Genomic DNA, 12,069 nt, shown 5'->3' with positions numbered 1-12,069 from the left:
TCCTTTTCAAAAGTGTTATGGAAGAGTTGATTTTAATAATTATTATAACACTTGATATTATTTATTCTTAAATGTTTGATAAAATTTACCATTGAAAGTATCAAAGTCTTGAGTTTTCTTTGTAGGAAAGTTTTAAAGCACATTTTCTTAGAAGATTATGTAGTTCTATTTGAGTGAGCATTGATATTTTCTATCTTTAAAGAAATTCAGCCATTTCATGTAAGTTTCATCATTCAGCAACAACTCATGACATTTTCATTACCCTTTTCATATCTGGAGAATATAGCGATGTCATCTCTGTTGTTACTTATTTTGTTAATTTCTGATTTAATTTCACTGTGGTCTGAGAACATACTTTGTATGACTTGAATCTTTTTAAATTTGAAACTTGCTTTATGGCCTAAAATACATCATTTATCTTAGTAAATGTCCTGTGTGTTTAAGAAAAATGTATGCTTTGCTGATGTTTTAGTTCTAAAAATGTCAATTTATAGATTTCTTTAAAGCTGTCAATTCAGTGGGCTTCCCTGGTAGCTCAGCTGGTAAAGAATCTACCTGCAATGCAGGAGACCCTGGTTCAATTCCTGGGTCGGGTAGTTCCCCTGGATAAGATAGTTCCCTTGGATAAGGGATAGGTTACCTACTCCAGTATTCATGGGTTTCCCTGGTGGCTGAGTCAGTAAAGAGTCAATTCAGTGTGTACCACTGTCATTATTGACTTTATAGTCTTCAAATATGGTTAGTATTCCTTCTTTGAAGAGGTTTAGAGAAAGTTTATTTTTTAGGTGGAAAGAACATTTATTTTCTGATGTATGATTCCTTTCTATTTTTTTTGTATTGGGAATCAGATAATGTTTTGTGTACTAATTCTACTTTTTGGAGTTTATTTAGGAGTTTTTTTGGTGTGTCTGTGGCCCAGTGTATGATCACTGTTATTAGTGTTCCATCAGTGCTTGAAATATAGTGTTTTGTGTGTTTTCACAGAGAATAAATAGTTGATTATCAGTCAGATTTTTTTATCCTAAATCCTTGCCCTTTTTTTTTTATCCTAAATCCTTGCCCTTTTTTCGTCCACCCAGTTTCTCATGGACAGTGAGAAGTGAATTAAAGTGCCCTGTTACAGTGCTCTTTTCTCTCTTTTTCGTTCCATCTTCTAAGCCTTAGGAGCATTAGCACTGTCTAATATAGAATGTACCATGTTGTAATTTGGCATATAGAAATAGGAAATTGATATTCATGATGGTTTATTTACTCAATACCATTTTAGCCTAAATTTTACTTCAGCTGATAAACAACATTTAATCTGATCACAATCCTGTTTTTCTTTGCATGGAGTTTGAGGGTTGGCTTTTTTTTAAGATTTTAGATTTTTGGTTTTTTCAGATTTCAATCTGAAAATCTTAGGTGAATTAAAACAAATATTTTTTGTTTTTATTTTTTAAAAGAAAACCTTTTACCACTTTACTGTACTTCTGATATGTAAGATTGTGTCTTTTATTCCAGTGATTACCTTTGTAATTATGGTATTGTATAGTTCCCATCATCCTCTATTTTTTTTGGTGGGAGGGCATTGGTCCTTTCTGTTATTGAATTTAGCACAATTTTCTTTATTCTTCCTCCTTAGCATAATTTTCTTTTTTTTTTTTATAATTTTCTTTATTCTTCCTCCTGAACCCCTCCTCTGTACCAGATTTTAACCATTATCTTTTTTTTTTTTTAGTTTTTTATTTTTTAAATTTTAAAATCTTTAATTCTTACATGCGTTCCCAAACATGAACCCCCCTCCCACCTCCCTCCCCATAACATCTCTCTGGGTCATCCCCATGCACCAGCCCCAAGCATGCTGCATCCTGCGTCAGACATAGACTGGCGATTCAATTCTTACATGATAGTATACATGTTAGAATGCCATTCTCCCAAATCATCCCACCCTCTCCCTCTCCCTCTGAGTCCAAAAGTCTGTTATACACATCTGTGTCTCTTTCCCTGTCTTGCATACAGGGTCGTCATTGCCATCTTCCTAAATTCCATATATATGTGTTAGTATACTGTATTGGTGTTTTTCTTTCTGGCTTACTTCACTCTGTATAATCGGCTCCAGTTTCATCCATCTCATCAGAACTGATTCAAATGAATTCTTTTTAACGGCTGAGTAATACTCCATTGTGTATATGTACCACAGCTTTCTTATCCATTCATCTGCTGATGGACATCTAGGTTGTTTCCATGTCCTGGCTATTATAAACAGTGCTGCGATGAACATTGGGGTACATGTGTCTCTTTCAATTCTGGTTTCCTCGGTGTGTATGCCCAGAAGTAGGATTGCTGGGTCATAAGGTAGTTCTATTTGCAATTTTTTAAGGAATCTCCGCACTGTTCTCCATAGTGGCTGTACTAGTTTGCATTCCCACCAACAGTGTAGGAGGGTTCCCTTTTCTCCACACCCTCTCCAGCATTTATTGCTTGCAGATTTTTGGATCACAGCCATTCTGACTGGTGTGAAGTGGTACCTCATTGTGGTTTTGATTTGCATTTCTCTAATAATGAGTGATGTTGAGCATCTTTTCATGTGTTTGTTAGCCATCCGTATGTCTTCTTTGGAGAAATGTCTATTTAGTTCTTTGGCCCATTTTTTGATTGGGTCGTTTATTTTTCTGGAATTGAGCTGCATAAGTTGCTTGTATATTTTTGAGATCAGTTGCTTCATTTGCTATTATTTTCTCCCATTCCGAAGGCTGTCTTTTCACCTTGCTTATATTTTCCTTTGTTGTGCAGAAGCTTTTAATTTTAATTAGATCCCATTTGTTTATTTTTGCTTTTATTTCCAGCATTCTGGGAGGTGGATCATAGAGGATCCTGCTGTGATTTATGTCTGAGAGTGTTTTGCCTATGTTCTCCTCTAGGAGTTTTATAGTTTCTGATCTTACATTTAGATCTTTAATCCATTTTGAGTTTATTTTTGTGTGCGGTGTTAGGAAGTGATCTAGTTTCATTCTTTTGCAAGTGGTTGACCAGTTTTCCCAGCACCACTTGTTAAAGAGATTGTCTTTACTCCATTGTATATTCTTGCCTCCTTTGTCAAAGATAAGGTGTCCATATGTGTGTGGATTTATCTCTGGGCTTTCTATTTTGTTCCATTGATCTGTATGTCTGTCTTTGTGCCAGTACCATACTGTCCTGATGACTGTGGCTTTGTTGTAGAGCCTGAAGTCAGGCAAGTTGATTCCTCCAGTTCCATTCTTCTTTCTCAAGATTGCTTTTGGCTATTCGAGGTTTTTAAAATGTTTCTACTTCTAAGTTTGTGAGTTTTAAAGGATATCTTTTGACTGCCAATATGCAGATGAGGCCACTTAATCTCCCTCCAACCTTTTTTTTTCTTTCTCCTCCCAATTTGTCTTCATAGAAGTCTTTTCCTTACTGTCAGGGTATCTGTTTGTTTTAGGCTTACTTTTTAAGTTAAATATAGTTCCTGCTGATCACCAGTGCTTTTGCTATAGTTCCCCCGGTCATTTCTTGGCTGCTGAATCAGTTCCTTCAAGAAAGGCTAATTCCCTGGTGGTCCAGTGGTTAGGACTCTGCACTCTTACTGTCGAGGGGGCCCAGGCTCAATTCCTGTTAGAGAAACAGATTCTACAAGTCACGCCATGAGGCCAAAAAAACCAAGGGCTAATGAATCACCTCCAGTTTCATCAGTAAAGTCTTTAACTACCCTGAAGCTGTAAAGCTCACAGTAGTGGCTGTATGATTTCCAAAATTCTTATTTTCAATTGAAATCTTGAATTTTAATCATTAGCAACATGTTCCTTTTTTCCCCTTTAAGTGACAGCTTTACTGTGTTCCATTTCTGAAAAAGTTTTCGTCATACACTAAAGTCTGAACATATATCATTTTCTGTCAGTCATCGTACTCCGTGATAGAAGTGATTGGTTCAGCTCACAACTCGAACAGTTGCACGAGTGCTTTTGTTGAGACAACTATAGTGCTTTGCTGTGCCACAGAAGTGCTTTAGTCCTACTTTTTGTTTCATCACACATTTTTTTTTTAATGTAACTTGAAGGTTGAGATTTAATAAAATTTATAAAAAGCACTGCTTCATCAAAGACAGTCTTTTTTTTTGTTTTTGTTTTTGACTGCGCTGAGTCATTGTTGTTGCTCACGGCCTTTCTCTAGTTGCGGTGAGTTGGGGCTACTATGTAGTTGCCGTGTGCGGGCTTCTCATTGTGGTGGTTCCTCCTGTTACGGCGGTGGGCTAAGCTGTCCTGCAGTATGTGGGATCTTTCCTGACCAGGGATCAAACCCATGTCCAGCTGCATTGGTAGGCGAATTCTTAACCGCTGAACCACCGAGGAATCCCCTAAGGGCAGTCTTGAGTGAAAATGGCATTTTTTCCCTTTCCTCTGAGAGTATGACTGGGAAGAATATGATGACTGCTAGTATAGATTGGTTCCACTGCTTGGATTCCGGCTAAGAAGACAGCAGTTTAACTGACCCTTGTGGTATTATATTTGCAAATGTGAACATGCTGAATAATGAAAGTGAAATAAATCTTCATATTATTATTAAGATTATAATATCATGAAAATGTTTGACTTCACAAAACTCTTGAGTCTCAAAGACCTCCTGTGGTCCTCTTATGAGTCACACTTTGAGAACCAACTGATATCTTAATTATGCTAAATGATTAGAAAAAGGCAAAGAAATATAATCATTTAAAATAATATTTTATTTTCTCTTAGTGGTGAAATTACAGAGGGCATTTTATCTTTTAAAATGTCTGTATGTATTTTTCAAATGTTCTTTGAATTCATATTTCATGAAGAAGAATATCATGCTTCACATTCTTGGCTATAAAATGATAGGCTTCTAAACAGAAGGGACAAATGTTTAATAAAAGACACATCTTTTTTTTCCAGATATGGAGGCTATTTGGTCAAGATTTGGCCAAAAGTAAAATAATATGGAAGAGCTTAAAAGAAAGGGAAGCCTCAAGAGAACAATGATTTTTGAGTTGTTGAGTCTTCAAATTGTTGGTTTCTAGCTTTTATATTGAAAAGCATTTTGCCTTCCCTTAATGATCTTGAAAATGTTTTTCTGTTATCTTCTGTCATTGAATACTACTGTGGGGAAATCTGAGGCTGGCCAGGTGTTTTTTTGTCCTCTCTCAAAATTCGTCTTATTTTACTGGCTACTTAGTTTGGGTAACCCAGTAATTTTACTGGGTCTCAGAATAATCATCCTAGGCCATTTTTTTTCCTGCACTATTAATATGTAGATTATGTGAAGTCGCTCAGTCGTGTCGGACTCTTTGTGACCCCATGGACTGTAGCCTACCAGGCTCCTCTCTCCATAAGATTCTCTAGGCAAGAGTACTGGAGTGGGGTTCCATTTCCTTCTCCAGGGGATCTTCCTGACCCAGGGATTGAACCCAGGTCTCCAGCATTCCAGGCAGATGCTTTAACCTCTGAGCTACCAGGGAAGCCCAATATGTAGATTGATGGCTGTTAAGGTTTTCTTGGATTGTATCTTGAACTATTTGTTCTATTCCATTGTTTTAGTTTTCTTATTCAGGGGTTTCAGTTACGCATATATTGATGTTTTCTCTTCCTTTTCCTCCGCCTCTCCTCCTTCTTCCCTTCTCACCTTTCTCCCCCCAGTTCTCTGCAAGCTGGTTCTCACTCATTAATGTGCTTACCATCTAATCACGAAGATAAAACACCTTTTTACTACTGATACTGATGATATCCTAATCTATAAATAAAATAAAATGTTCATCTTTTTTCATCCCCAGTGCTGTATTAAACAGTGATGGTCACTCTTTCCTTTTTAAAATTCTGTGTCCTGTAGATATCTATGATTGTATGCTCTTCTTTTTTTGTTCTTTTTCTTTTCTTCTAACTTTTAAACCTTTGTGACTGTTCCTGAGTTGGATTTTGTTTCCATTCTCTGACCATGTCATAAATATTGGTCATCCTCAAGATGTAGTTCACTGTTCACTGATTTTTTCCCCCCTGTTATTGCTGGACAGTTTTATTCATGTATAATATTTCCTCTCGTAACTTAGAAGTGTGTAATTGTTACCCAGGTGTTTTAGATTACTATATCCAATTGCTTACTGTTCAACATCTAAGTAAAGATGTTCCTCAAAGCTATTATGATAGCCCAGGCTACATTTAGCTTCTTCCTTCTGACACTCCCTCTTTTATTCCTTGTCTCATTTCATGACATAGTCATCTAACCATCACTCAAACTAGAAACTTAGCAGTTTCATAGACTCCTTATGCCTTCCTACCCACAACCAGTCTGTCACCAGCCTCTGTAGTTTTTCTTTATAGTTACTGATTCTATCTGCCGTTTTTTATGCCTCCTCTCACTACCCCTCCTGTTAATCTCCTGTTTAATCTCCTGTTTCCATCTTGGACTGTAATGGCCACCTATCTTCAGTCTTGGTTTTTCAGATCCTGCCTTTATAGAATCAGCAGAATGATTTGTCTGCATGTATTAATCTGGTGGTTTCACTCTCCGTTATCCCTGTAGTTTATCCTTAGTACTTAATACTAGGCTAGGCACTTAATTCCTTATTTAGGCCTTTAATAATTCTGAATATACTTTAATAATTCTACCTAGTAATTATAATATTTGAAGTTTTATGGGTCTCCCCCTGTTGTTTGTATTTTCTGCTGCCATTTACTTATGGCACATTATTTCGTGAAGTGCTTTTATATATTTATTTTTTAAAATTTAAATTTATTTATTTTAATTGGAGGCTAATTACTTTACAGTATTGTATTGGTTTTGCCATACATCAACATGAATCCGCCGCGGGTGTACACGTGTCCCCCATCCTGAACCCCCCTCCCACCTCCCTCCCCGTACCATCCCTCTGGGTCATCCCAGTGCACCAGCCCCAAGCATCCTGTATCCTGCATTGAACCTGGACTGGCGATTCATTTCATATATGATATTATACACGTTTCAGTGCCATTCTCCCAAATCATCCCACCCTCTCCCTCTCCCACAGAGTCCAAAAGACTGTTCTATACATCTGTGTCTCTTTTGCTGTCCCGAATACAGGGTTATCGTTACCATCTTTCTAAATTCCATATATATGTGTTAGTATACTGTATTGGTGTTTTTCTTTCTGGCTTACTTCACTCTGTATAATTGGCTCCAGTTTCATCTACCTCATTAGAACCAATTCAAATGTAGGTGCTTTTAAAATTTTTTATTTTGAGCACATCTTTAGTGGGACTTTTTCAGGTCTTATTTTGCCTGTGTCAAATACTGTTTCTGGAATTTTCTTTTTTTCAAGTGCCCAAGGAGTATCCTTTTTTCAGGATCACCTTTTAAGTTTATTTCTTGGGTGATAGAGATGTTCATTACTAGGGAGATAGTGTAAATTCAAGTCCCAAGTCCACCTGTAGGCAGGATCTTGATTATAAATTTTCAGAGAGTACAGATTTATCCCTACTGAGTCCAGGCATCCAGGCAGAGACAGACAGCGTTTCTTGTGATCTTTCTATGCCTATAGGCAGTCCCTGTCACCCCCACCCCCGCAATTTCCTTTCACTAAGGAGGCATCTTTTAAGAATCCTGGTTTTAGGAGGGTGTTTGTTTCACTTCTTTATGTTGCAAGAATCAAGGCCTCAGCTTGTTTCTGACATTAAAACCCAAGCTCTTATATGAATAACAAATTTATAAGACAGTCTGAGTGACAGCTCAGGTGTTATTGTTTTGGTTTGAAGTTCCCTTTTCAATTTTAAACCCTGGGTATTGCCCCTATTTGGGGGCAGGGGGAGCTCAACTATGTATTTTAAAGAGTGTTTATTAAAAATCCCCAATGTTTCTAAGAAGTTTTTTTTATTTTGTTTTCTCCTGGAGATTATTCATCTCACTCTGTATTCTCACTCAGGGTTTAGACTTAATACAGCTCTAACACGTTTCAAGTCTATGGTTTGAGTTTCTGTTTTTGAAGAACCTAAGTAAGGTTCTAATGTAGTTAGGAGGAATATTGGTAACTAAAGGAAGCAGGATGGTGGTGCAAGAATAGCCTTTCAGAATCGTAGGTCCTTCTTGCGCTTAACTTCTCTCTCAGATAATAAGGATTCCTTAGCTTTTGTTCTTTTTGTCAAAGGATTGTTAAGTATGTGGTATTCTCTTCTTCACATAGTGTCTCCTCTCTTCTGATAGGATATTCTTCTGCACATAACCTAAGCCTTCCAGGATGTTTAAAGGAAACCATTGCTCCTCAGCTAACAGAAAAATGAAAGAGCACTGCTGAAATGCTAATGCTTGGGTACTTGACAAGTTCTAGTCATAATAAGCTACTGCTCCTTCCTCAAACGGTTTCTCTTTAAAAAGGCCAAAATTATGGGTTGCCGTTTGCTTGCTGTGAGTCTATACATGATGAATTCTAAAAAAATCAAAATATTTTTAAACTGAGAAATTAAATCAACCTTAAAATAGCTGGTTTGGAGGATTGTGGCAAAATATGGACAACTTTAATCACCCGAGCCACGAGTGGGACCAACTAACTGTATTATATTATTAATTTGATCTATTTCCTTGTAGATTTTCTTTACAAAAGTATGAGATAATTACATATTTTCAATGTTGTTATAATGTTGTATGCTGTTTATTAATGTACAGTATCTACATAATATTTTATTTAAATAGCAAATTAACTGTTTTCCCATGTTGTACATTTAATTTCAATGTCTCTTCCCCTCTGCCTCTTTCTCCCCTTTCTTTTATTATAGAGCTGTAGAGAATACCTTAATACATTATTTTTTTTTTCTTCTTAAATGTATTTAGGATATATTTCCAGACAGAACTATTGGGTAAAAGTGTTTTCACATATTTGAGGCTTTTGACACAGAATGCCAAATTGCTTCCCAAAAGTGTAGTGCCAAGTTACATTCTCCCAACAGTTTAACAGTATCTGAAACAGACTACTTTTATTATGTGTTGTGTCTATCCAGGGGGCCATTGGACAGAGATGTGGTTCTGATGCTTGCTTTATTGTTTCTCTACAGGATATGGTACCCGTCATAGTTGATTACTGCCTTTTGCTACAGCGGAAGTGAGTATACATTGCCTGTCAGATTCAGTGATTTTGAATCCTAGTTGCCTCTTGCTTATATTATAATATACTGCTATGAATTTGACTGAATGGTTTTTTAAAACAATGAATTTACAGAAATTTGATTCTTTAAAAATTTTCAGTCCATTTACCTAATAAAACTAACTTGTCCAATATAGATGCTGTTGGGTATATCATCTGTAAATTTATGTGGCAGAATAGTGGAGATGAAGAACATAGCAAAAGAACAATACTACTTAAAGATCTTAAAAGTGTATGATTCATGCACTATATATATATCTATATATAGAGAGAGCATATATATATATATATATATATATATATATATGCTTTTTTATGAATCATCACTAAAACACAGTATTTCATACCATTCAAAAAAAGGCAGGCTTTATTGTGTTTCCACAGTGTTGGTTTTTGGAGCCTCTTTGTTTAAAAGAAATCAGTGTAAATAAACTCTTGATTAGATTCTGTTTATTTAAATAATAACTGTATAAATTAACCAGCCTGTGCTATTTCATAATTCTTCAGATTTATAATAATAGTTAGCGTCCTGTATTCCAGATATTGTTCTAAGTACTTTCCATTAATTTGTCTATCTTTTATAACAAGTTATTTAACTTTTATAATAGTGAGGTAGGTATCAATTTAACTTTTATAATAATGAGGTAGGTATCATTATTATCTTAATTTTACACATGAGTTTCCAGAAGCAGTGTGTGATTAAGTAACTTGCAAAGCTTACTCATGCCTCTTTTGAGGAGCAAAGGTAGGGTTCTCGTGCAGGCGGTCTGGCTCCTGGGCTTTGCTCTTAACGTCAGCTTACGCTGCCTCTTTGGTAGTGGAGGACGCCTCTGAGGATCCAGGGCAGACACTCCCCAAACCCTGTGCAGTGCTGTCTTGACTCATGGATTGATGTCTGTTCAGGCTGCCTAAATCATACACAGTTGGATCATACTAGAAAGGATCAGTGAAGGTTATCAAGAAGACAGTTATTTGCTGTGGCAGACCTTCAGTTAAGTCACAAGGGCTCTAGCTTCTGTTTACTTAGGGCTCATTCATTCCAGTGTTTTAGCTATAACATTAAATGTAATTATCCAGTGAGGTATATTGTATTCACGGTCAGGGGATTGTTGAGAACGTTGTTTTACATTATACATTATATTGTATTTACATTTGCATTACATTGTCTTCTTTATAAAGACCCATGGAAGATATTTCTCTTATATCTAATGGGGTGTTGTTTGGTTCTGTTTATATATTCAGTGTACACTGGCTAGTGTTAGGATTGATGCTCTTGCTGCCTGCAGACAGCCTCTGAATTTGTCATTATCGCATCATCAAAGCTGAGTTCTTCACATTTTTTAATTGTTAAATTGATAGTTCAGAAAGTGAATTTGCTAATTTTCTCTGTGAATTTGAAGTTATGAATGATAAACTCCAAATAGAATCTTTAATATGAATATTAAAAGTTATGTAGAAGACCTTTTTGATGGCCCTCTGTTATTCAGAATGGATTTTTTCTGCTACACTCTCTGTAGGGAGCTAAGTTTGAAGTAATAAACATGTGTTTTGAAATTAGCCCTTCCAGGAAACAAAGTCCACATCCTGAAGAGTAATGCCTAAGTACAGAGAGAAACACAAGAGCCAAAAACTTTTTTTGTATGTACTTTTCTTTCTCCCTCTTTCTCTGATGCTCTAATAAATATTCTCCCAGGATGATGAGAAGATGTCTTAGAATTTTGTTTTATTTTTATCTGAAGTTAGAGATGCAGATAGGAGTTGCTGAGTTATATTTTTCTTGCTTCTTTATTATAGCCTCTTGCTGGTTAAAAAAGAAACATAGTTTTGCCATTAATCTTACCAGGCCTGCATGCTGCAGTTTGTCACAGGAGTGCCTTATTTGTCAACTTTTATGCTTTGGTTCCTGAATTTTTAGCTCTTTAATTCTCCTCCCCCAGACTTCTTGTGCTGAGCTGAAATATATAATTATCTTTCCTAGCTTGTTGTTTTTAACAACCCATTACAGAGTGCAAGGGCTAGCAAATATGACATTTTCCTTAAATTCATTAGAGTTACTTTGTTACTCTTATTTTATCTTTCTTATAGTAAAGCTTCATTAATCTCAGTTTCTTTTACTTGGCTAGTAGTTGGTAATCACAAAAATGTAATGGACTATTGATTTAAAATGAAACTAACATGAAAAATACTCCAATAAATGCAAAGGGGAAAATGATACAAAAATTACATTTGTGGCTATGAGAAAAAAATTAATGGATACAGACCCCCCCAATATTACAAATACTGTTTATTGAAAAGCAGCATGAAGCAAACCTAGAGCCTATTATACAAAGTGAAGTAAGTGAGAAATACAAATACCATATATTAATGCATATATATGGAATCTAGAAAGATGGTACTGATGAACATACCTACAGGGCAGCAGTGGAGATGCAGACATAGAGAACAGACTTTTGGATGCAGTAGGGAAGAGAGAAGGTGGGATGATTTGAGAGTGTAGCACTGAAGCATGCTTACCATATGTGAAGTATATGGCCAGTGAGAATTTGCTATATGCTACAGGGAACCCAAAGCTGGTGCTCTGTGACAACCCAGAGGGATGGGATGGGGAGGGAGGTTTAAGAGGGAGGGGACACATGTATACCTGTTGTTGATTCATGTTGATATATGGCAGAAACCATCACAATATTGTAAAGTAATTATTTTCCATTAAAAATAAAATAAAAGCCTATTGGGACTTCCCTGGTGGTCCAGTGGCTAAGACTCTGCACTCTCAGTGCAGGGGGCCCAGGTTTGATCCCTGGTTGAGGAGCTAAATCTCACATGCTGCAGCTAAGACCTAGCACAGCAAAATAAATAATAAAAATAAATCTATAAAATAAAAGACTGTTAAAAAAAGAAAGCAACGTGGGGTTCTGTGCAGTTGTAGCCAGTCCATTTATCATTTGTCC

The 12,069-nt window shown here is 36.2% G+C and overlaps 1 protein-coding gene across 15 annotated transcripts in view; it reads left to right on the top strand.

The window, feature by feature from the left end:
* VPS8 (VPS8 subunit of CORVET complex) overlaps positions 1-12,069 on the top strand; it is a 299,937-nt gene that overhangs the window by 81,253 nt on the left and 206,615 nt on the right. For all 15 annotated transcript variants that reach the window (XR_009601662.1, XR_009601661.1, XM_060419760.1 and 12 more), the window contains one exon: positions 9,033-9,079. Coding sequence is in view for 13 of the 15 variants with exons in the window: in XM_060419760.1 (XP_060275743.1) it covers positions 9,033-9,079 (47 nt within the window). In the remaining 2 variants the exon portion in view is untranslated. The remainder of the gene's footprint in view (positions 1-9,032; positions 9,080-12,069) is intronic.

Source organism: Ovis aries, chromosome 1 (assembly GCF_016772045.2).
Source record: "Ovis aries strain OAR_USU_Benz2616 breed Rambouillet chromosome 1, ARS-UI_Ramb_v3.0, whole genome shotgun sequence".
Taxonomy (NCBI): Eukaryota; Metazoa; Chordata; class Mammalia; order Artiodactyla; family Bovidae; genus Ovis; species Ovis aries.
Note: the sequence above shows the minus strand (reverse complement) of the source record. Positions and strands in the feature narration are given on the sequence as shown.